This window comes from Kogia breviceps, chromosome 2 (genome assembly GCF_026419965.1).
Source record: "Kogia breviceps isolate mKogBre1 chromosome 2, mKogBre1 haplotype 1, whole genome shotgun sequence".
Lineage (NCBI taxonomy): Eukaryota > Metazoa > Chordata > Mammalia > Artiodactyla > Physeteridae > Kogia > Kogia breviceps.
In genome coordinates, this window is record NC_081311.1 from 186,295,685 (window position 1) to 186,321,101 (window position 25,417).

General features: G+C 50.6%; 1 protein-coding gene across 2 annotated transcripts in view; it reads right to left on the reverse strand.

Annotated features, from left to right (window-relative positions):
- The window catches only part of PAX3 (paired box 3), a 92,797-nt gene extending 75,629 nt beyond the window's left edge, over positions 1–17,168 (reverse strand). Inside the window, exons 1-4 of one of the 2 annotated variants that reach the window (XM_059055246.1) lie at positions 17,084–17,168; positions 15,596–15,831; positions 14,120–14,249; positions 12,802–12,936 (exon numbers count right to left, since the gene is read on the reverse strand). In XM_059055246.1, the coding sequence (XP_058911229.1) occupies positions 12,802–12,936; positions 14,120–14,249; positions 15,596–15,831; positions 17,084–17,168 (586 nt within the window). The remainder of the gene's footprint in view (positions 1–12,801; positions 12,937–14,119; positions 14,250–15,595; positions 15,832–17,083) is intronic. The other variant, XM_067027557.1, reaches the window with a different exon arrangement.
- Between the last annotated feature and the right edge of the window lie 8,249 nt (positions 17,169–25,417).

Below are 25,417 nucleotides of genomic sequence, written 5' to 3' on the forward strand. Positions count from 1 at the left end.
CATACTTTTGCAGGTAGTAATCAGATGTCACAAATTATGGGCCTGATTCAATCCAAATTATGCACAGAGCCAGGAGAGGGGGGAAAAAAAGCTGCTTTTGATTCTTCTCAGCTCTTTGCAGATGTTCTAAATGCCAGGCCTGTTTACATCCCCAACTGACTCCTCTGGAGTTCCGTAAGGCAGTCAGAGGGGAAACAGAAAGAGAACCAGCGTTCCCAGCTGGCTGTTTCTATCGAAGCACAGACAAAAGTTCTAGCATTCGGAAAACACACCTTCCCGCCTTGTGTCTGGCTGAATAGTGCTACATGCTGTGGGGCTGGCTGCAGGTACAGTCAAGAAAGAAGAGTTGTTTTTTGTTTTTCTGTTATTTTGAAAAAAAACGAATCAAGATTTTGATTTTTAAAAATAAATCCTGGGGTTTCCCTGGTGGCGCAGTGGTTGGGAGTCCGCCTGCCAATGCAGGGGACACGGGTTCGTGCCCCGGTCTGGGAAGATCCCACATGCCGCGGAGCGGCTGGGCCCGTGAGCCATGGCCGCTGAGCCTGCGCGTCTGGAGGCTGTGCTCTGCAACGGGAGAGGCCACGACAGTGAGAGGCCCGCGTACCGCAAATAAATAAATACTACATCTTTAGCCCCTAACTTGTTCTCCTGTTTCCAAAAGGCCCAGTCCTAAGAAGGAATGACTTGAAATATTGACTTTAAAATATGTACTGGTGTTCACATCTCCAGTTTTCTCAGGGGGCTTTGGAGAGTGTTGTTTTCTCATATAGTTGGAGCCCAGTGCTTTCTGGTTCATTCCGCAGACTTGAACTTCCAGCTTAGGTAAGCCAGGTACTCAGCAGCATCAACAACTGAATTCCTGAGCATCACATTTAAGGGAAAATGGGCTGAAATGATTTGAGGGAGGCAAGGTATGTGCAAAAACATAAAAAGTCTTCTGTGCCTAGAAGGGAATGGATACATACCCCTTAAAAGTTCATAAAATTTAAAACTAACCTTTACCAAACTCAAGAAACCCCTAGAGAATCAGGCCAGCACTCTTCAAAAATTAGAAATACAAGACCATGTTTTATTAGACATAATCTGCTTTCTTACTAGTTCAAACCTAATTTGGTAACCCTGAGAGGCAATTTCTCTCTTGTAACTAAACAATCAGAATAAGTTGTCTCTGAATTGTTCTAAAAACTCTCCATAATTTTTCCAGCGCAGAAAGAAAAATAAGAATGCTTAACATAAGTGTACCCTTTTTGATGGAGGCAAAGTGAAATAAACAGTAGATAAGAAAAAAGGAATAAAAAGGGGAACCAATAAGTCAAAGCAAAAAGCTTTCCTTGGATTTAGATTATGTTACATTTGGAGAAATACCAAAATACTGGAAGAATTTCCTAAGCAGAAATTTCAAAACCTATTCTCCTACCTACGTACAGTGGTAGAAGGAAGTGTCTCTTTTTTCTTGTACAAGTGGCCACAGGCAAACACGCACACAATCCACGTTTAGTGAGCATTCCTTCACCATTTGTTCTCAATGCAGAACCCAAATTCCACCAAAGCTCTCAAAATCGCAAATGCTGTTCCCTTTGTCTCTACCACAGAGGAATTATTTTACAAATAAAGTCACACATGTGCCAAATGGTGCTGTTGGATTGGAAACACTCTAAATGCTGTTAAATACATCATCTCTTGCCAATAGGATGGAATACTATGCAGCTATACAAACAGGCTGAGGAGACCCTCAGCCTCTGATGAGGAGTGATTGCAGAGATATATTCTAAGGTGGAAAAAAAAAAAATAGCAAAGCTCAGAACAGTCTCTACAGTGGGCTACCGTTTGTGCAAACAAAGAGGAGAGAATACTTTTAAGAGAGAAATACAATTGCTTGTTTATGCAGACTCTCTGGAAAGACAGCCAAGATACTGAGGGTCCTGAGTGGGAAGAAGACTTGTCACTGTGCGCCCTTTTCTGTATTTTGAATTATGTACAGAGTGTAGGTTTTACCTGGTCAAAAATAAATATGATTTAAAAATACAATCTGACAACGCATGTATTTTTCACTTGAGGGGATGGACAAGAGGGCAATCCTCAAAATAAAAGAACGCTTTCGTTTTTTAGGCTGAGAGTTGGCCCCCATAATCCAGGAGTCCCCTTGCCTCTAAAAGCCTTCAGGGGGCTAGCACAGTCCAGAAGGAAGGCCCAGGGCTCACCAGCAAATTTTTATCAATTCACTGGGGGTCGACCGGCCAAGGAGCCGGGCTGCCCGCTGAGACGCCTAAGCCGTGACAGCTGCATAAACTGGCGGTGCCCCAGCCTGACCTATTTCAGAGACAGGTCAGCCCAGTGCATGCAGGGATAAGAAAACAACCTTCCTTCTCTCCAGTGGCTGCACTGGCAAGCTGCTCCAGCAGGAGAACCACAGGGCAGGAGTTCTCCAGGCCCCCGCAAGTCTTACAAGCCAGGCTACTTTCTTTTTACCCTCGCGTTGCACCCTACTCATACAGAAGTCCCAAGCTTTGGGGGGCTGGATAGAGAGGGAAACTGAATAGAGAGGTCATTGAAATGTATTCTCCAGCTTAACAAACGCTGTTTTGGAAAGTTTCCTTAATATTTCTGAACTCCAATTTTAAAGGAGAGGGATTAAGAAGAATCATGCAGAAAGAAAGAAGAATGCACACAATCTCACATGCAGAGCCATAAAGACATTTAAGAACAAGGAAGCAGGCTGGAGAAGGGACACAATGAGAAATTATACAAACACAATTCCACAAAATGAAGCATTGCACCAGGATTTCAGGAATAAGAACGTACGTGTGAGATCCACTTTCAAAAAGCAACTTATTTGTCAGTCCAGTGGAGGAAAAAGAACTTGTGCAAATACACAAACAAAACAAAGTTTGATTCGGAAGAGTTTTAAACAGCCAAGTTAGTCTAAGAGAGAAGAGTAAACTACAGAACGGGAGAAAAAGTAATTAAGAAACATCTTTTGACATCTGGGCAAGTGGTTTTCAAATTTTCTTATCTTTCAAACTATAGAATCAATATAGTCTATTATATTAAAGAGTTTGTTATAAACTCAATTTTCTGGAATCAGTGAAAGTGAATTTTTTGGTGAGTGTGTGCGTGCTTGTGTGCATGTATGTGTGTTGGTCTTCATTGTTGCTCCTAAGCCTGAATTAAGCTTCTATTTGCCCTTGGGCAGAGCCCATCTGCCAGTAGGCTAGTCACTTTCTGCATGTTCAGAAGGCTTTTTATCCCAAGATTTTGAGTTTTCCTGTGAGATAGGTGTAACTTGCACCTAACTTGCATCTTCTCATTTTATTCTCATATCACCCTGGGAAATTGGTATAATGTGCCCCCATCTTACCACAGACATCAGAACTCAAGGGGTTCACACACAAAATGTGTTGGTCTCAATGTTAGAGCAAAATCAGTGATGCAAGACAGACTACTTTTACCTTGGGTGCTATGCTCTTATAAGGCAAGCAAAGACATGAAAAAGGACTTTGGGGTGTGTTTAAGTCAGACAAGAAATATTCACTTGTATTAGTGAACCTCAGTCAGGAAACCAGCCAAGGGGGGATTCAGAAAGAAGGAACCTGTTGCTTTTCTTATAATAAAATGAATTGGACCAATTAATTTTCTTTAGTTCAGGTTAAGCTCAACCATGGTAATTGGGACACACACACACACACACACACACACACACACACACACCCATACCCTGTGGCCAAGATTTTCTTAATCATGATAATATGTTTGAATACTGGAAGAATTTTAAAATATGTGTTTGAAGACAGACTCTATGAATCTATAATTGTTTAAAAACAAGATGTTTTTCAAAAAGAAGATAGACCCTATAAAGGAAACAAAAATGATGTTAATACTCCCAGACAATGCCGAAGTAAGTTAATGCCTATATTAGGGTTTGCAAAAAAAAAAAAAAAAAAAAAGATAAAAGATATGAGGAGTATGGTGGCTGTACTTAGTTTATCTGTGTACCTATAAAAACCACAAGCCTACAAATGTAGTCTTTCTGTTAAAAATGTAAATTTGTATGTGACCATACAAGCATTGACTATGAAAGTATACAAAAACCAATTCCATGTTGCTAGATAAATTGCACACAGCCATTAACTTTCCTTTCTTAGCTGTTCTACCCTAACTTACTTATTGTTTGCATGTAATGACATAAAGCCAAGTACATTTAATTCTGTAGTTGTTTCCAGAAATATGCCTACCATCTGATTATAAAATTTTTTTAAATTTACATTTAAGCCTCCTTAAAACTATACTATTTGAATTCTCAATATGATCCTGGAAATTTTTAATGCTGAAAAATCAGTGGTATTTCCTCTCCCTCAATCCTATGTTAGTCAGCCAAGAAGAGTCTCCCATCCTTGTCACAAAGCATTGTGATCAGCTATTTTAAAATAGAATCCAATGGAATCGGATCCAGAATGAGTGGGAAATTGCTCCTCGAATCAAGAGTTTATATTAATATGCTATTGTAGATACAGTAAAGCTGGCCATATAATAAAAGTACATAAGAATCAAATCACTAAATGGGTTTAAGGAGACAAATATATGGCTAGTTTGTTACTGCCTGTCATGAGTTCTAGTTTGTTTTACTGGGGAAGATTCATTTCTCAATCACTGCAGTAAGAAGGAGGACATAAAAACTCAAGACTACTTACTTGGATTGAGTTGTTTCACCGCAAAGAGAAGGGGTTCTTTGTTGTTTGGGGTTTTTTCAACTTAAAATCCTGCAGCTAAAATTTAAATGCTACGAACTTTGTTATAAGCAATGTGCAAGGTAAAATTCTTTCTCAGGATTTTTTTTTTTTTTTCCAGGAGAAATGTGCACCAAATCAAATTCGAAATGTTACACCATTGTTCTTTATTAAAGTACAACTACTTCTTTAAAGAAAAGTGGCCATTTCCAGGGCAGAAATTATCTGTTAGTCTCTTCTCAGTTTTTATCAGGAAGGAAGGAAAACAGACATTGAAGATATGAATTCATAAGGCCTTTTATTGCTCAAGTGTCTTCAACAACTATTTTCCATGGTTTTCATAGCTCCCTTTGACAATGGTGAAGCTTCTATCGTTTTATAACGTTAACGGCCATTTTGATAACTGTTCATTTTCCAGTTACAAACTGCAAAGGACATATATTCTGTTCCTTTGAGACCATCACAGGAATGTGGGGGAAGCTTTCTAAAAGGAGAGACACCCCGATTCCAGCAAAAGGTCAACACTGTTGGAGCTCAGCGTTTGGCCCAACCCTGCAAGATAGAGCTGAAAACTGAGCTGTGCCACCCTCCAGCCGAGACTGGCATGAACGGGTCGAGAAAATCTTTCCCAACAGAGCAGAGGATGGTCCTCTGTTCCCACTTTGGTGTGCATCTTCCAAGAGAGTGGCAACTTCTGAAATTCCCTTTTACTTTCTCTGATCACGATTCCCCACTGAGGCAGCCAGTGCTTTTTTATTTTTAACAATAGTATCAAATGTTTATTTTTTCCAGCCTTATTGACATATAATTGACATAGCCCGTTACTGAGCCAGTAATTCTACTTTGGTACTGACATCAGGCCCCACTCAGAGTATGACTCTGCTGTCCCCCTGGCAGTATATGAATACAGAGCCTGATATCCAAGGGGGGAAAGTCACTTTAACTCCACATGTAAATGAAACATGAAATATACGTATACATGGAAAATGCAGCAAAGAACTCTCTAGCACTGCATCTGGACCCAGGACAAGGTAGTCATAATAGACCTGCAGTGACTCACACTTCCAGCTTAATCTGTTTCAGGCAGTTGTCCCACACTGCAATGATTGGGACTATTTCAAAGGACATTTGAGCACAGATAGATTATTAATTAATTGGGAGATTATAATACAAAATGTTAGAAAATACCCACTAATGTTTCTGACTCTGTATGTCAAGATTCATCTTGTTCAAGAGTGAATAAGGGGACTTGCCTGGTGGCGCAGGGGTTAAGAATCCGCCTGCCAATGCAGGGGACTCGAGTTCCAGCCCTGGTCCGGGAAGATCCCACATGCCGCGGAGCAACTAAGCCCGTGCGCCACAACTACTGACCCTGCACTCTAGAGCCCGCGAGCCACAACTACTGAGCTCACGTGCCACAACTACTGAAGCCCGCGTGCCTAGAGCCCGTGCTCCGCAACAAGAGAAGCCACCGCAGGGAGAAGCCCGCGCGCCGAAGCGAAGAGTAGCCCCCGCTCTCCGCAACTAGAGAAAGCCCGCGTGCAGCAAAGAAGACCCAATGCAGCCAAAAATAAATAAATAAAATAACTAAATTTATTTTTTAAAAAAGAGTGAATAAGAGTAAAATAAAATAAATGAAATAAAAATAAAACCCTAAGCACAGTTATTTAGTAGTGAAATGAACACAGAGAAAGGGATTAAGAAAATCCCGCACACAGGCAGATCTATGATGCTCAGTTGAATATTCAAAACTGAATCTGGCATAAATTTCACAACCTCAGAGTGACTTGTTGGAATTTGCAAATTAAGCACAGAGATGGTATTTCCAAAAGAGCCTTCGCATGCATTTTAGCTCTCATAATAAAAGAAAAATCTATCCAAATATATTGAACTCTTAAAACAAAACAAAAAAAGCCTAACAGTTCATCGAAAAATCAACAGCCAACAAAGTCATAAAATTATTCAAGGAAATATTTTTCCTAGCATTCAACAGCAGTGCTGAATATACATTGGTAAGCTGTGCTGTTACCTCAAATTCTGATGATTCTAGAAAGTATAACCTACAGGAGAAATAAATCTTTTTGTGTGTGTGTGTGTGCAACTGGGTATAGTTTACTGCCAACATAACTCATAGTGACCGACTTATAAATAAACTTTAACAATACACGAACTATACACACAAACAAACACATATCTGCTCCTACATTGTAGGAGGTTTAAAAATATACATGGGACTCATCTAACCATCCATAAACACAAAAATTGTGAAAACATATGTAGAGAAATGCAGTCAATCTAACTCCCAGTTTCCTGTGTATTTAATTGTTCTCCAGCTAGTTTTACACAAAACTCTGGCATCTTGCCTTTACATCATTCCAGCTTGGCAGGTAACTTCAGTAAAACTTCCATATTTAGAAATTTAGTGACATTCAGGATCTTAGCTTCCATGCCTCTCGTCACCTCCCCCCAAAAGAGAAGTTATTTGATGATAAATTCACCATCTTAGCCTAAGTTCTAAACAAGAAATCACCATAGGATAATTAAAAACACCCCATGAATCTCTTCTCTGCAAACCTAGGACATATAACTGGTTTCGGTTCCTGTTTCTTAAAGAGAATTCAGTCAATCCTCCTTAGAGGTTTCAGAGGAAAAGGAGGATTTTCCAAGACAGATAAGTTGAAATGATCCCGCTTTGATCTCAGTGGTTAAGAATCCCTCACAATGGAAGATGGCCACTGAGAGGCCGGGATCCCGGCCTTTTAATGCGTAACAATGGTATCAACAAACAGCTACTTAATCAATATTTGGCCAGAGCTGCTGAAAACTTCCTTTTCAGATTTTAATTCCTAGTTGTAAAACAACCCCAGAGCAGCCAGTGAGATAAGGCATTAAACTGACTGCTTAATTGCCTTTTACTGTCTTGTTAGTTATATATGTACATTCTTAATGGTTCTTTAATCTTTATTTACCCACATAAATAAGTTACCTGCCATAGGACTCCACCGAACCTTCTCTGCCCCAGCTCTGGCCAAACTCTCTCACCGTTTATTGCTGTCTGTCGTTGAGGCTTTTAATATTCATTGGCTATTTATTTACGTACAATGTGAGCACTTAACCTCATAGTTAGGTAGGAATTTTTTTTCCCTTAAAATATATGTATTCATGCATGTTGAACCTGAGTTCCGTGGCAACGCTCGTATTCACCTGATTAATTTCCGCATATTCCGCTCCCTGAGCTGACGCGCACTTGCTGGTTCCACCTCACCGCGCCGATGGGTTTTACTGCACAGCCCTGAGGACTCTTAAATGACCCTCCAGTAATTATTACCCACGTGAAGCCCCTACGTCCCCGCTCCGGTGCTATCAACAAGCAAATCAAACTTCAAAATAAACATACAATTTCAAGCATTAGTTAGAAAATCTGCATGTTTTCAATAAGGCTAGAAAGTAAGCCTACAGCAGTCAACCAAACAAAACAAACCCTCGAAAAATAAAACTACGATCCGATCTCGGGTGTTTCCTTTCAAATCGGTCCAACAGGAAAATCGTTACCGTTATCTCCTTGAAAAGAACACAGCGAGGTGTTTTAATTTAATTCAAGTTTTGATATTTCCAATACATTTTTAAACGGATGATATTTCCTTGTTGAGTATTGTAAGGGCTTCAGAAAACATGAAATTTACCCCAAAGACCAGAGACGACATTGGGGTCAAATTCGTGATTCTGACAAATGGACTCGGAGAGTGGGCCGTCCACTTTAATAAAGGTTCCGATGCCACAAACCTAAGATCTTATAGCCCGTGATTTTAATCTGTGGGAAAGTTCCTCCCTCCCCCGCCCCCGCCTGTTCCCCGCCCCAACCCCCCCGCCCTTTGCCTCGCGCCAAAATGTCCTTCCCTGCTAACTTGAAGGCTGGGGGGGTCCGGGGGGGCGGTTGAGGGAAGAAACGGCCTTCCGCTCCCCTCGATGTCAGTAGCACTCCCGTTAACGATAAAATGTTCTTTTCATGATTCCACTGGAAACGAAATAGTTCCAGGACTTTTACAACTTCTGTACGTTTCTAATTGCTTTATCTTACGTCCCGCTGAAAAGTTGATGTCGTCCTCGTTAATTTTAGAAAAGCTCCTAAGTTTACAAACTCAAGCAAAACTTTTGTCACCTTTACATTCTCAAGTTAAAAAAAGCACTGTTTTTCATAAACATCAAATTGAAAGGGAGCGTTTCAAAAAAGGAGGGTAAGCTCCAACCTACCTATGCTTGGGGTCTCTTGGCTCAATCTTTGAAATGGTTGCAAACCTCCCACGCTCACTGGTGATTCTTAAAAGGGGTAAAGTCCTATGAAAGTGTATCTCCAGCCCCAATCAAAACATCAATTTGGCAATCTGGCCTCTCTCCCCCTGCACTCCCGAGCTGCCACTTCAAAGCCGCAGCAACAAGTCAGTAATTGTAACTTTGCATCTAAATATTTAAGCGAGAGTCTTGCAGTCGCGTGTCCATTTACAGTCCTCATCTGTGCTCTAATTCCATTACGGCACAAAGCAAAAATGTTTCCCAAAACTCACAAACAGGAAAAGCGTCACCCTGCTGCTGCTGCCGCTGGAGAAGGAGGAGGAGGAGGAGGAGGAGGAGTTGATGAAGGAGCAGTTTCTATTGATTAGTCACTGCTTTTGTGTTAAGGGCTTTCTTTAAAATAAGAAAAAAATGGGGGGAGGTTGCAGAAATTTCACTAATGTGAGCCTCAGGCAAGGAAGGGGGAAAAAAGAGTAGAAGAAGAGGGCGGGGGAGGCGGGCTGTGTCTAGATGAAAGTGAGAAGGACATAAAGGAGGCAATTGAGTCGGCTGCAGCCCGGCGAGCTAAGCTTCGAGCCGGCCGGAGCGCAGGGGAGGGGGCGGCGCGGCGCTTTGGCGCAGGGCGCAGGAGTGGGGGCCGGCCCATTGTGGCGGCGCCCGCGGGCCAGCTCCGTAGCGTCGGGGGAGGAACAGAGACGCCTATTGAGTGGCCGCAGCGCGGGCCGTGCCCACAGCCCCAGTTGCGGCGACCGGGGCTAGGTTCCTACCGCCGTGCCTGCTCGGCTCTTGGGGAGAGGAAGGTTGTGTGGGGGGAGGCGGGTGGGGGGGAGCGAGATGAGGAGGGTGCTGGGGGGGTGTTCCTGGCTGCCCTACCCTCTCCTTCCACCCTGGCAAAAGAGCTGGAAGCAAAGATCCAGGAGGGGCGCACAGCGTCTATTGCGCGCCTAGGGCGCACGGGCCTGAGCGCCCCGCGTCGGCCCGAAGCACTGCTCTTGCATTTGGCGAGGGACAGGGCAAAGTTGGGAAGGTGAAAGAGGCCATCCAGAAGAAAGGACAAGACCCTGGAGAGGAAAACGAGGGCCGTTCTGACCCCTTTCAGGATACCTCTCTCCCTGTGTCCCAGTCTCTGACAAGTAGAGAGAGGTACTCGGGAAAGCCAGTCTCAGAAACATCCGGCAGGCCGGAAAGGAAGCTGGAACCTCCAGAGAGAGCGCGCCGCCCTGATCATGACACCTAAACGTCCCTCCTCAGCTAGGCTCCGCCTGCCCCGCCTGGGAGCTCAGAGCCCTTTATCAACATTCAGTCTATTTTCCAAGCGGGGCAGCCTGGGACTTTTGCGGCCCAAAGGATAGGGGGAATTTTTTTTTTTTTTGAGGTTTCTAAACTTCCCTTCAAACTACACTCCACTCTGTCCTTTCTCTGGGCCCCTCTTGTCCTCCAGGGCTCATCTGGAAAGGGAGCTAGAGGCACTGAAGAGACTGACGCTGCATCTTCCCTGACAACCCCAAATTAAATTAGACTTCAGCCTCCGAGTTGTGTGTATGTGTGTGTTTTCAACGGTTCAGCCCCCTCTGGGGAGAATACTCTGATTTTTAAAATGGTAGCAATTGCCCTTGAATGGCAGCAGGCCCAGCTAGACGGCCCAAAAGACTAGAAACATTTTGTAGGTGAAATGGCCACTTTTTCCACGCTGGAAAGTCCATAAAACTTCCTGGCGCAGCAGCTATTGGGGCTCATTGAATAATTCATCCCTCATTGCAAGCCCATAATGTCTATTCTCGGCCCTTTGTGGGGCTGTTTTCTCTTCTTTTCTCCTTGAATTATAAAAAGGTTGCCTTCCTTTGTTCACATCAAGCTGCTGCGAGCCGGAGCTTTGTCTGGGCCGAGCTAAAGTGTGAGTTTCAATGGACTCTCCAGGCTTTGTCTCCCAAGTTCATCTCCAAGTGTAGATTGTGTAGAGAAGGCCTTCTTTGTAAAAGCTGGAAAAGTTGTACAAATGTTTGACCAGCTCATTTGGGGCGTTTTGTCTCCTGGGCCTCGGTTGCCGGTGCTGCGAGGGAGCTGTCGAGCTGCGGAGCAGGCGCCTCCAGCAACAAGTAGCCAAGCCTTGCCACCCTTCACCCACCCCACCCCACCCCCGTTCCCAAGCCTCTCCTACCCTCTGGGCTCATTGCCCCGCTGCCTGCAGGGGCCCGTTAGGTTTGGGGTTGGCTGGTTTCTTGCCTTCCTCCCTCCCCAGCACCTCCATGATGCATCTAGACCTAGAAGAAAAGCTGGGGTCTCTTCTCAGAGACCAGGGCAGAAACGCACCTCTCCAAAAGGAAGGGCTTAAACTGAGTCCTTGTGAGGGCCCTGCTTTAGAAGGAGGGAAGCAACAGCACGTGTATCTCCCCTGCCCAACCTGCTGTGGGTTTTGGTGTCTTTTCTTGACTGCCTGTGTGTGCCGGGCATCTAGGCACCTGTTTATCGCTGAAATCTGTGGCTCAGATTTATAACATTGAAATCTGGGTCCCTTGGAGGTTGTGTACAGAGTTTGCATTGATTTGTAAAGCTGCCGCTCCGGAGGGCCAGCGGTCCGCCCCGGAGTTGAGCAATGAAGGTAAAAGAAGCGCCCACTTTCCCGACCCACAGTCGTAGCCTGGATGCCACCGGCTGAGGGCTCAGACCCAGCTGGTCGAAGTGGGTGACCGCTCCAAGCCCACCTGGAGGGCTGCCTGCCCCTCTAGGGCAACTCAAAAGTCAACTCAGCCCAACGAAGTCCCGGTGCCGGGCGAGGGAAGGCCACGCATGGGGGTGGGGGGCACCTGGCAACTCCCGGCCCTTTGCGCTTTGGAGGAGATGCAACCATCCCCAAGGCTAAAAGTGCTGAGACGCAAAACGGCTGAGACTCTCCTGCTGCCGTGAACCCTTCCAGGTTCAACTCCCACGGGGTTGGCTTTCTTCTGTGGGAGTGGGCGTACCTTTAGAGTCTGAAGACAGCCCGAAAGCTGCACTTATGACTCCGCGGGGGAGATTTCCTCTCGAGGCTGACAGATCGCAGCCAACAAGAAGACAATGGCCCGCACCCCTGGGCGGAGAAAGGGTGGCGGCACTGCGAGCCCAAGAACCCAGACCCCCTCGGTTTGTAACCCAGAGCTAAGGCTTGTTTTACTTCCCAGACACGCACAGCTCAAACCCTACCGCATTTGAAAACCAATTTAAAACAAACCAAGAAACAGCCAACTTACAGATATACATTTATAAGGCAATCAATGTGGTGCAACCTTGGGACCCCACTGCCTTAAAGAGTTTTGAGTCTCTCTCTCCCTTGTCCTCGTTCCCGTCCCTCTCCCTCTCTCCCCCTCCGCGCCCCCCTCCTCTGATGTGGAAACCCCTTTGGAGACCCTAGCCTTTCCTAAGGGCGGAAAAAGTTCCTTTAACCCCCGGAGGCTCACGGACTGCCCCCAGCCTCACCACCGCTCAGAGACGCCCAGCCCCGTACCCCAGAGGGCAGCAGGGTGGCCCCGCACCCAGACCGTAATTTGCAGTTCTGCCTTCCGTGCGAGTGGTGTGGAGGAAAGGTTTAAAAATAGAAAGAAAAAAAAAAGGAAAAAAAAAAAAAGAAGAAGAAAAGATTTTTGTGTTCACTGTAAGGGTCTCTGGTCTTTCACTTGAACTCTCTTACCCGGCTTCAGGGGATATGAGCGAGAAGGGACCTTGACACGAGCGGGGCCGCGCCGCTCTCAGGACCCCAACGTCAGAGCGTGGAGTTCGGGGAGGCGCAGCCCCCCAGCGCGCCGCCGCTTACCTCGTTCGCTCAGGATGCCGTCGATGCTGTGTTTCGTCTTCTTCTCACTCTCCTCTGCCTCCTTCCTCTCCAGGTCGGCCTCCTCCTCCTCGCCTTTCCCGAATTTACTCCTCAGGATGCGGCTGATGGAACTCACTGGGGGCGGAAGGAGGAAGGGGGCGCTTACGACTGAGACGTGCAGGCCGCGCTGCAAGGGGCCCCCCCGGCCCCCAGTCGGGGTACGGGTGGGGTGCCGAGAAGGCCTTCCCTGCACAGCTTGCTTCGGTCTCCTCCAGCGTCTTTAGGCATCCTCGTCCTTCTACAACCCCCCCTCACCGTCCTACTCATACCCCCCGTCGCATAATCGGCCTCTAGGACCAGCGAGCCGGGAGCCCGGAAAGCTCGCACCTCCAGGTTAGTGCCGGGAACCGCGGTCTCGGTCCGCTCTCTCCAGCAGGAAGTTTCCCTCCTCGACTCCACAGACGGGTCTCTAGATCTCCAAGCTAAGACACTTCTCCCTCCAGCCACACCACACCGCCTCAACCCGAAGGCATTGCGCGCCGCGGTTCGCGGTAAGGCAGGAAGAACCAGAGCGGACCCGTCCCCTGCAATTCAACTTTTCTCTTTTTTCTTTTTTTTTTTTTTTTTTTTGAGGCCATAAAGGGTTTAAATTTCAACTGCAGGATCGTTTCCTATTGTAAAAGTCAAGAGAAAATGCACTCTCCCCCATTTATTTTTTCCAGATTCCAGTCTGGTAAACAAATCCATGCTCCGAAATATCTCGTTCTCGCAGGGGGGAAAGGGGAGTTTCCTTTTAATTAAAAACAAACCCGCGCGCCCTCGCCCTCGCCTGCGCTCGCCCCTCTTCTCCCTCCGCCTCCCCCCTGGCCGCCGGGGGCGCCGGATGGGGCCCCGGGACTCTCGGGAAAAAATCCCGGCCGTTGCCGAAGCCTCCCCTCCTTGGCGCGCACGGTGAAGTCTCGGTTGGCGCGGCCCCATCTCCCTTCGGTTAGGATTACCAAAACATTTGTTTCTCTTTAAAAGGGAACATCAATACTAATAAACGCTTGGCCTCCGGCTCGCGTTTCCTGCCCTGCCTCTTCGACAGAAATCCTCTTTGGGGAGCCCTCAGCGGCGGTCTCTCAACCCCAGGACAAGCAGCTCATCACTCCCTCCATAAAACGCCAAAAACGTCTAGCTCGTAAATATTTCAGAGCCCTGGGAGGGGCCGTCTTCCGATCGCCCAGATCGATCATTGGTTCAGATGATGGTTCAGATGGACCGCCCGGATAATAGCGACTGACGCCTCGCCCCAGGAAGACGTTAATGAGCCTGGTACCTGAGGGTACGGTGTTTCGATCACAGACCGCGTCCTTCAGTAATTTGTCTCGAATTTCCCAGCTGAACATGCCCGGGTTCTCTCTTTTGTATTCCTCAATTTTCTTCTCCACGTCAGGCGTTGTCACCTGCTTTAAGAGAACAGGCAGGCAGGCGTTGGTACCCAGTCCTCTGGGCCAGATGTGGCGGCCGCACCGCCTCGGGCCTGGAGGGACGCTCCTTCTTGCGCCCCCTGGGAAGATCCCTTTGCTTAGCAAAAGGACCCCTGCTCTCTGGGGCAGTGTACTTGAGAAAGGGGCAGAGGAAACCATCTCACCCGGAAGCAGCCTGGGTACTCTTCTCCCCAGATCAGCCCCTCAATCGGCTTAAAATAAGAAGAGGTATGACACATTGGAAGGGGTGGACTTTCTGATCCATGGAAATAAAGAAAGGCAACCCCTTACACGGAATCAACACGAAAACGAAACTAAAAAAGGAATGCTTGAAAGAGGAGCAGAAAAATCAACTTGCATCTGCAACCTGGGTCTTTCCAAAGGAGCACAAGATTTTAGCTAAGGTGAAGACCAAAATGAAATGCAAAAGGTGAGTCTCCAGGTTTTTTAAAAATTAGAGAGGATAGCAAATATGGATAATTTTAGAGACTGGCTCTTTTTTTTTTTTTTTTTCCCAATTAAAAGAGTTTCCAGAGATTCTTAGAGAGGTTGCAAAGGGGGCTGGCTGGCATGGCAGGAGGAGAGGCGGTTGTTTGGAAGTCTTCAGTTTACCAGAACTCTTTTGGTTTTGCCCTGTGGCAACTAGAAAATCATACTGGATTTTCTCCACATCCAGAAGAAAAGGCAGACCGTATACAATCGCCTCCCACGCAGCTGTAGCCAGTGTGATTCTCTTTCCTTTTTTAAGGAGAACCAAAATAATTTGAGGATAGCACCAAAGTACGTTTTAAAAGCCAAGTCATTGGCTCATTACAAAGAAAACAAATCACCCTGGCTCTGGACTCCTTGAAGACAATTTGGACTGGAGGCCACTGCGGATGGGAATTGAGAAACCATTAAAAACCAGAAGTGGCTCCTTGGATTAGTTTTGGAAAAGCTGGGATGATACTTGGGGAAGAAACCAGCAACAGGTGGGCACACACAGCTTGCACACTTTGGGTGTTTGCCTATTAAAATAATCTGACGGGGATTCCAGGACTCTGAGGCATGAAAAACAAATGCTTTATCACCTTTGCAAAAAGGCTGGAGTTTTTCCTTAGCATTTATCAAGGAGCGCCAGCTAAGACAGCACTCTAGCCACTTCCCTTCAACCCCCAATACACACACACACACACACACACACACACACACTCACACACACACCTTCTCAGATTTGGAAAAACTCCTCAGAAGGCCCCCGATGGCAGTCCTTGCCCCCTGCCCATTCTTCCCTAACTCGGGACACTGCAGGCAGGAGGCCTCCAGGGCCAGGACCATGCGCTCACCTTGGGCTTGCTGCCACCGATGGCGCCAGGACGGATGGAGCCCGTCTCCTGATATCTGCACAGGATCTTAGAGACGCAGCCGTGGGACACACGCAGCTGGCGGGAGATGACACAGGGCCGGATGCCGTGGTGGGCCATCTCCACGATCTTGTGACGGATGTGGTTGGGTAGTGGCCTGCCGTTGATAAACACACCGCCAAGTTGGTTGACCCGGCCCTGGCCGAGGGGTGTGGACACTGAGAGCAGAAGCGAAGAGAGAGACGCACAGAACGTCATTTCGGGAGAGCAGAGAGCAGCCCAAGAGATGAACCCACCTAATTTCTCACTCCTCTGGCCAATCGCCATGTTACAGCCTCAACACTGAAACTGCTCCATTCAGGCTCCCAGCCCCAGACCCTGTTTCAACTACACTTGTTCAAATTATTAAGGAATTCAGGGGCACATAATCTTGTGTGAAGGGAACAACCAGGGCAAAATAACTCGCTCCAGTGAAACTCTCTTCCCTCTGGGCCCAGGAAAGGGGACAACTTGTGGGGGGAGACTCTGAGGCTGGAACAGCCTCCTGACAGAAAGATGTTCACCCAGGGTTTCTCGAAGTCGCACTAAACCCTGTCTAATTGGGGCAGCTTTCTTTCTAAGGCACTTGGAGGAACTGACAGCCATTCGGGTTTCTGGCTAAGAGGGCCGCAGCCGAAGGTCAAACAGGGTCCTGAAAGCAAGCCGCAGGTGTCAGTGCGTGTCACCTGTTACATCTCGGGACAGAGGTGACAGTCGGGTCTGCTCGCAGGTCCCCTCGCCTCCGCTGGTGCCCTGGATATTACATGCTACTCTGGACTGAGGGCCAAGGCTAGACGCCACCCGGTCAGCATACCGGCTCGGGCGCCTCAACCTCGCAAATTGCCTAGAAAGTTTCGGGCTTGCAAATCCTCTTGCCTCCCTGGGATTCCAGAACCTTCAGGCTAACTGAAAGGCAGTTCCCCAAACGGGTTGTGGAAACTTCGAGATGCCGCTGGAGATGAATGGAACTCTAATTAATGAATCAATTAATAATAAATTTTCCAAACACCACCACAACTTTGCCGCGGCAAGGAATTCCTTCCGGAATTAACAAAAGTTTAGCAACCGTGGGAGCAACCGGGACAGTTGTGAGATGCCTTCGGGTGGACAAAACGCTGAGAAGTTGCTTTCTGGTGCTCGGAAGCCGCCGGATCCTCTCCCCACCACGGCATTTCCAAAACAACAGGGGAAAGAGGAACGGCCCAGGAGCAGGCCTGACGGCCAAGCTCCGCGAGGAGTTAAGGAGAGAAGGGCGCTTCGTTTGCCCAGAGAAAATCGAGTCGGGATCTTGCCCGACTGTTCCCTCCTGGGGCGGGGACACCCCGGGAATGGGCTCCTGGACGCGCCAGCGGAGCCTGTGGAGACCCGGGGCTGGGTGGAGCAGCCCCGCCGCGGCCCCGGGATCTGCGCGGCGCTGAGGCCCTTTCTTACCTTCCAGCGGGAACCCGCTGCGCGGGTAGTTCTGCCCCGGGCCCGGCCGCATCATTCTGGGCACAGCTCCGGCCAGTGTGGTCATCCTGGGGACAGCGCCGCGTGGAAATTATATCCAGGTGAAGGCGAAATAGAAAGACGAGAGAGGCGCCGGTGACCCTCGGCAACTCCCCCGAGCGTGGAGAGCCCCTCCCCAAAAAGGCTGGAGCGAGAGGGACACGGGGAGGGGGTTGCTCGCTCCCAGTCCAGAGAGAGGCTCAAGGTGGAACCGGGGAAGGGGGCGGGCAGGGAGGGCCCAGAGTCCAGGATCCCGAGCCCAGGGCGGAAAAGTTTGGTGCGAAGCTGGGCGAGCGGCCCCGCGGCTGGGAGCGCTGGGGAGGGGGCTCGGAGCGCCGCGACGAGCCGAGGGGGGGGGGGGGCCGGGGGCGGTGCGCGGCCGGCCTGAGTCTCCTCCCGTCGTGACACCGAGTGCGGGGATCCGGGCTCGGGAGCATTTATTAGTTCTTTCACCCAAAGCTTGGTCAGGAGCCCTGAGCTGCGATTGGCCGACGGGGAGACCGTCCCGGGTGGCGGAGACACGCGCTGATTGGGCGACAGCGGCCACTTTCTCTTCCCATCCCCGGCGGCGCCGAAGCCTCGGCAGGCCCGGAGAGGAACCTGCGTTGCGCCTCTTCCCCGGGAAGAGAAGGGTACACCCACGGAAACAGGGAGAGACAGTCCGAGGGAGACGGCAGCTGCTGAGACTGGAGAGGGGTCCGCGTCTGTCTGTCACTCTACGTGTGTCTCTCTCTCCTTGACTTTCTATTTCTCCGTCTCCTTATCTCTCGGCGTGTATCTCTGTGTGTCTTTCTCTGTCTCGGACTCTTCCTCTCATTCTATCTCTCTGTGTGTGTCTATGTCTCTGTTCTACCTGCGGCTCTGCCTCGCGCCCATTTTTCTTGGCTTACTTGCCAATGAAGGGGGTGCAATTACAATAAAAAGGCATTGGAGCCCCCAGACATCTTTCGTCTTCCTTCCTCTGGCCCATGCCCCTTGGCATAGGCTTATTATGAGGGTCACCCCTATGGGGTTCCTCCCAGGAAGAGTCCAGAGTGTGCTGATAAGTTCTTTTGTCTTCACAGTCTGGGGGCAGGGATAGTGTGAAGCTTAGGTAGTGGCTGGAGGCCCCAGTACTGGTTAGTTGAAGGCTGGGGAAGGGAGGAGAAAGAAAAAGGTCTCCTCTTCTTGATTAAAAAACCCTCTCTAGGAAGCCCCAGCTCTAAATCTGGAGGTATAGATTCCCCAATGCTTTGGCAGAGATGCATCTATATGTTAAAGTTTTGCCCGGCTGCAGCATTTGTTCTCAGGAATTTATTATGGTATTGAGACTAAACTGCTGGAAAAATAAAAGGAGCAAAGTCTTGGCTAGGAGCTGAAGTGTCCCCAGCAGGATATGACGCCAGGAGTGTTGTAAAGACTGTCTGTCCTTAGAGAAGGTGCTATTGTGCATAGCCTTTTATTTATAACTTGGTAAGTGCCAGCGAACTCGCCTCCTTTACACCCCCGAGTGCCAGCCCCGCGCTCAGCACTGCGCTTTATTCGCTCGAGTCTATTCAAGGACTGTCACTCGGGGCCTGCGAGGTATTCAGGGCCTTAATCAATCAAAAGGATGAGAATCAGGCAGGTTTTTCCCTTTGAAATAAAGGAAACAATGACTTCTGGGCTTCAAGTTCCCCCTTTTCCTTTTACGATTTTTGAATTTTTTCTGCACTGGACTTCTTCACCCTCTCTCTCCTTCCCCTTTCCCTTAACTCACTTGACAGTTTTTACATGAACTCGGGCCCCCAAACCCAACTCCCCACCCCCTAATTAAAGCAAACTAAGAAGGCAAGATGGAGGGGAGAGTATAGCTGCTCAACCGACCGAGAGCTGGCTCTTCAAAAATCCACTCGCAAGTGGGAAAAGCAGGCAGCTTTCGGCTCTGCCCAGAGTCAAAAGGTTTGGTTGACCCTCTGAGCAAGGGGAGACCAGCCTCTGGAGACATCAGAAAAAGTCTGGACATGCCCTCACCCACCCAAGTGGGGAGGGCCCCACGTGCATTCATAGTACACAGGAGGGACGCTGCTTAGAACGCAGCCCTGTTTAACCTGGTTTTACATAAAATGATTCAATTTGTCAAGGGGACAACTTTCGCAGTTCCTTTTTACACACTTGGGGGCCCCCAAAGCCTGTGTCCTGTTTCCTAAGCTACTTCTCGAGCTAGACTTTTTCCAAGTTTTCTGTCTCCAAAGGTTGAGTAGAGCAGCCAGAGCACTTTCTAGGGTCACCCGTCCTTGTCGGAGGAGGGAGAGTCCCAAAGTGTGTTTCAAGAGGGCAAATGCAGACTCAACTCACAGTTAAAAGGAACCCTGGGACCCGCGGCAACGAGGGGTTAAGGAACGTCCAGGACTGAGTCTCATTTGTTTTGGAGCCGAGGGCTACGTCTTCAAGCCCTCCCCGTGGACCCGGTGCTCTCCCGCGGGGCGTTCTCTCTCTCGCGAGAGAGCGAGCCTGCGGATCCGTGAAGGGATGCGCTTGCCGCAGACTCGCTCTCCCGGGTTTCGCGTCCTTCCCAATCGTAGAGCCGGGAGGACCTCTGAATGGAGGTGCTGCAGGTTGAAATGGATTTCTTGCGAGGGCCCATAGGTGCCCGTCCAGTAGGCGCATCCATAAACCGACCACCACTTGCTGTACAAATGTACAGATGGAGACGGGGGCGGGGTGGGGAGCGGGGGCTGGCGGCCTGCAGCCCAGGAGTCTCTTTGCTGGCCTCTCCCCTGCCAGACCGCTCCGAGGTATATATGTAGCCAGAAGATTAACTCGGCTCTTCCTCACCCTGGCAGCAGCCAGAGGACCCTGGAGACCCAGAGACGGGTGGGAGGGCATCCTCAGGCTCCTGGCAGCTGGGCCGGTCGGGCTGCGGGGTCACTTCCGAATTCCCCAGAGTCCAAATTCCCTGAGGCTGGTATCCCCGAGGTCTGACTTGGGAGGGCCAGGACAGCGATGCTGGCTGAGACTCCCTGGCCGGTGGTGCCCACTCGCAGTCAGGCCAGACCGGGCGGGGCGGGGAGGGGGAGGCGGGGCGGGGCGGGGGAGGCGGGGTGACCAACAGGTCACCGGAGGGCGGGGTAGTTCCCGGTTTCCCAGACTGGTTTCTAAAGAAAGCACCCGATTCTACACTCCAGCCACTCCTTCCCTATCTCGGAAGCTTGGGCCTCCCCTTCCTTCTTTCCAAAGTCTCTCTGGAAGCTGAAGCTACACCCACACCTGACCCCCCACCCCCGGAGCAGGAAGGGGATCTCCACCAGGGCACCTCCCCCCGCCGGGAACCTGTGGGACCCCCGAGTCCCCATCCCACTCGCGGGCAAAGGAGTAACCCTGCAGTGGGGTTTGGAAGGCGGGCGCCTGGCCCTGCAGCCCTGAGCCCAGGCTTGGGAAGCGGTATCATTTCCTCAGACTGACAAATTACCCAGAGAGCAGCCACGAGAGCCTCCAGCACAGTTCTGTGAAGGAACGGTGGTGTCCACCCGCACGTGCACGTGCAAAATGAAACTGGAGCCCTGAGGACAATAGTAGGATAATTGGACCCCAAAAGGAAAATAACTTGCAGCTGCTTCCTCTGCCCCCAGTTTCAGAGGCACTTCAGGTGAAATAGATAGCGGCTGCCCCTCGAAGCCTGTGACAGGGAGGATACCCGGTTCACTAGAAGGCCCTCCCTCCCCGCCAGCTTGGATGCGTGCATCCGCAGTCCAGTCAGGTTGAGTGGAATCTGCTTTGGGCCGAGTGACACCCTTCAGCCCACAGCCCCGCACTTGTGGACGCCAGGCCACAAGCGTTTCATGGCCCACGGACTTCTTGGGCCTCCGAGAGGAGAGATACCACTTCATTCTAGCCGGATACAGGCCTTAGCAGGAAATTATGAACTGTGTACAATAATGTCCCTGAACTGGAGGGGTGGTACCTGCCCCCCAGACCTTTTTTGCCTTATCTGGAGGGTGTAGCCTCGCGGGGACGCGTCCCAGGGTCGCAGGCACCACTCAGGATGCAGTCCGAGGTTTGAGCAAACGCGACGGGAAACCCTCAATTCCGCAGAAAGGCTTTCCCGCATTCACCGGGAGGAAATCAAAACGCCAGATCGTGACCACGCGCTTCTTGGCCGGGTACCAGATTGGTGATTGCTCGGGTTAAACCCGTGGCCCATCGCAGCGCCTGGCTTAGCGACCGTGATCAGGCCCCCAGCTGTTGTTTGTCAAAAGCTTTGGCGCCGCTATTCTCCCGCACTGGAAAATTAGTCGGGATGGGGTCGGATTTAGGGACTGGATGGGGATCTGCGCATCGCACTGAAATGTGATGTGGGCCAACGCAGTGGTTTTGTCCCCGAGGTGGCCCTGTAGCTAGGGAAGCGGCCCCAGAACGTGCGAGCGGTTCTCAATAAAGAACATACGGTTTGTGAGAAAAGAAGGAAGAAGGAAAAAGAGGAAAGGAAAACAGAAGGGAGAGGAAGAACTGAGGTGTGAAAAAATATTTTTTGAAAGGCAGTGAGGGAGGGAGAGAATGAATCTCACAGCAGCTTGTCTCCTACAAGATGCTCATTTGGTTCTGCAAAAATTATTTTTATGCAAATAAGGAAGACAAGATGCCAGAGTCTGGGAGAGGGGGGAGAGGTGTCTCATAAAAAATAGAATACATACTCTCTAAGCTTCAAAAAGTGTTTTGCCCAACTCGGAAAGGGTATGTACGTGTGTGTTGGGGGTGGGTGTTGAAGTTTACAAGAGAAATTCGGTAACGGCTCTGCTGGTGTGCGTGTGAGATGCCAGCCCACAGGGCCGCGTTTGAAGGGATCCTGGGGTGGGAGAGGGGAGGTAAAGATTTAGGGGTCTCGGAAAGGGTACTGGCTGGCGTTGGGGGCGGTCTGGGCCTTGAGGAGGAGAGGAAGTGCACAGGCCAGATCTGAAGTGGGGTGGCAGCAGAGCTGGGGACGTGGACTGAGGACTGGGGGAAGAGGGAGGTCTTCTGGGTTTCCTTGACGTCTGGAGCGGAACGAAGGGCAAATGACCACGCCAGGAACCCCTGCCCCAGGGTGCCTGGGGCCGCTTCTGCACACGGCGTGCCCGGACTGTGTGTTCCGCTGGTGTGGGGCGGGAGAGACGTGGAGGGGGCGGGAGAGACGTGGAGGGGGCGGGAGAGACGTGGAGGGGGCGGGAGAGACGTGGAGGGGGCGGGAGAGACGTGGAGGGGGCGGGAGAGACGTGGAGGGGGCGGGAGGGGAAGCAGTGGAGGGGGGGCACTGACAGGCCTTTCGCTTTGATCAGGCCAGGTCTGTCTCGGACTCCGCCGCGGCCCCGGTGACTGAGCCAGCGCCATGAGCCGCCACCGCCTCTCGGCCTGAATCCCTTCAACCCCCGCAGCAAGTTTCTCTGCCAGGTGGATTTTAGAGGGAGAAACAGGAGGCGGGGGACACAAGGAGCAAGAAATATCTGGGAAGCTGTTCAAACTCAGGGTATCTAGCTGAGCCACAGTGAGGTCCCGGGAGCCTAAGGCAGCAGAGCTGTGAGTGAGTCCCTGACCTGCGGTTCCCAGGTTCGAAAAGTGGGTCGGGAGCGGGGACTGCACAGCCAACTGGGAGGAGTAAACGCAACAGGTGCGGGGAGCCGGAAGCGACCAGGTTTCCGTGAGCGGAGTCCGGGCGCGATTTGGCTCAAGCCTGAGGAGGGCTAGCAGGGACGGAAGAAGATGATTAGGAAGCGTGGTGCTCAGTCTCCCTCCCGGGCACGCCCACCCACTTCGGGGCGGCCCCTGGGAGCTCACCTGGTACGGAGGAGAGGAGGGGTCCCGTGCCCTGGGATACGTCATTTCCTGACCCCCTCCGCCCTGTCAAAGGTGGAGGGGAGGAGGGAGGGAGGGAGGGAGAAAGAAAAAAGAAAGAAAAATAAAGAAAGAAAGAAAGAAAGAAAGAAAGAAAGAAAGAAAGAAAGAAAGAAAGAAAGAAAGAAAAGAAAGAAAAGAAAGAAAAGAAAGAAAAGAAAGAAAAAAGAAAGGAAAGAAGTCACCACAACCAAAATAGGCTGCCTCAGCCCTTCCAGTCTCTAGATAGGACTTACACTAGGTTCCTTCCTAGGTCTTAAACTTTTTCTCCATCTCCCTTCCCCCAGGAAAACACCTCTTTCCTCATCTAAACAAAGGTTCTCTTTGGGGGGATGAACCCTTAATCTAACCTTGGTTTTGCGAACGAGGAGTGGAAGAAAACTTCTGATTTAGAAGTTTAGAGTAAGGAGAACCCTAAGGGAAAACTCTGAAAAGATGAAAACTGACCATCTCGAGCTCAAAGTGGTGCGAAGGAGGGGCCAGGAGACGTCTGAGCTGGAGCGAGCGTTGGACAGCAGTGCAGACCCGGCCCTAACCGGCTGCCCAGAGCCCCGTCGCAGAAAGCTGTCCCGGGTCCCCTCGGTGGTCCCAGGTGCAGGTCACCCTCGTGGCCTTTCTTCAACCCCCCCCCCCAGAAAACCCCGCGAGAGGCATCCTGGTCCCCAGACCTCTAACGCTCAGCCCCGGCCGAGAGTTAAGACAAGTAGCCCCGAGAGGAATGAGCTTCAGAAAGCCTTTCTTCTTCTTTTCATTTCTAAACGAAATCTAATACTATCTGGCTGCAAAATATATGTCACTGGACCAGAGTCTGAAAGATTAACATTTGGATATGTAGGAAATGTAATCTGCATGGCTAATTGATTCCCAGTGTATCAGTTTAAAGGATAAAGATCAATATCTACATGATGGATATTGTATTAATAGGGGCATAAATAAAGGCCGAAGAGTCGTTACGAAAACCTTTGAAGCCGCTTCCCGGCTCCTGGGCCCTCCAAGCTGCCGGCCACTCGCGGCGTCCCCCACCCGTCCCCAGCCCCTGCTGGGTGGGAAGCACTCGGTCCCCACACCCGGAGGAAATGTTTCCGGCTAAAGCGGGAGTGTTTTAATGCAGCGAAGCTCAAGAGAGAGACGGCCCTTTTTTCCTAGGCTGTAGCAGGTGGACAGTAAGGCGGGAGAGAGGGTGGTATTTTAGCAAAACGCACCGCTAAGATGCTTAGAAACAGACACAGAAGACCCACACGGGGACATACACAGTCACGTGTTCGCACACGCACAGGCACATAGAAATCCACGCACAGGCATACATAGCCACACAGACACACAAACATCCATCCCAAGATGGGTTCACACACGCACATGCCCACGCGGGGGGTGGCTTTCCAGCCTTTCCTGCGCGCCTTTGCCCTTAGGGATGCGGAGATGGCCTCTTTTCTTCCCGCAGGCCCCTCCCTGAGAGCACCGACGGGAGCCCCGGCCGAGCCCAGGGATCAGTGATCCCTGGTCCTGGAAGTCCCCTCTGGACGGGAGGGGGAGCCGTAAGGAGGTGCAGCGGGAGCGAGCCGGGAGGAGAGAGGGGAGTGCCCGCCCGGTCCCCTAGCGTCCTTTGAGGAAAGGGAGGGCCACCCCGAGCTAGAGTGACGGCAGACTGGGGGAGGGGGTGTTGAGTGCCAGGGAGTAGGTCCCCGAGACAGCGAGGCGAGGAGAACAGGATGGGGGACACCTTGATCCGGAAAGAGAACGCCTCAGTCCGGTGGTGGCCTGGGTCCCAGCGGCCGCCTCCACAGGGCAAAGCCCGCACCGCCGAGCGAGTGTTCCAAATGCAAATAAATCACCCTTCGCGTCCTCCTCTCCATTAATTAAGAGGGACGTTTCGACAAAACGGGCGTAATCTTCATTAATTACGCAGCCCTCAGTGCGCGGGGCGCATCAATCAGGCCCAAAGCGAAAGTACAGCGGGCGCCTAATCCCTTCCCGGAGCGCCTTTGGGGAAGGAGCCGAGAAGCCGGCGGTGTCCGCATCGTGTCCACCTTTCCCGGCTGGCGCTGCAGTGGCGGCCGGGGGAGGCGCGGCCCTCCGGGCCACGCCAGGCCTCTCCCCGAGCCCAGAGCCTGCTGTGCGCGCGCCCGAAGGTTCCCCACTCAGGTCCCTCCCGCATCTGGGCACTCGCTCGTTTACTCACACAGCAACTCACAAGCAGACGCGTTCGAACACACACCCCGGCCGGTTTCTTCGGCCCCCCCACCCCGCTCCCCACCCAGCTCCCCACCCTCCTTTTCCCTCGGATGCTCGCGGGAGGAGCCGGACAAAACTCCATTCTGCGGAGCCCGAATCCGGGCTGAGCAGCGCTCCTGGGAGGGAGTCATTTACTCCTGGGGCGAGGAGACAGGGGTGGAGAGAAGAAAAGCCAGTCCTGTCGCCCCGAGGACGCCCCTGAGCGCTGCCCTGCGGGGC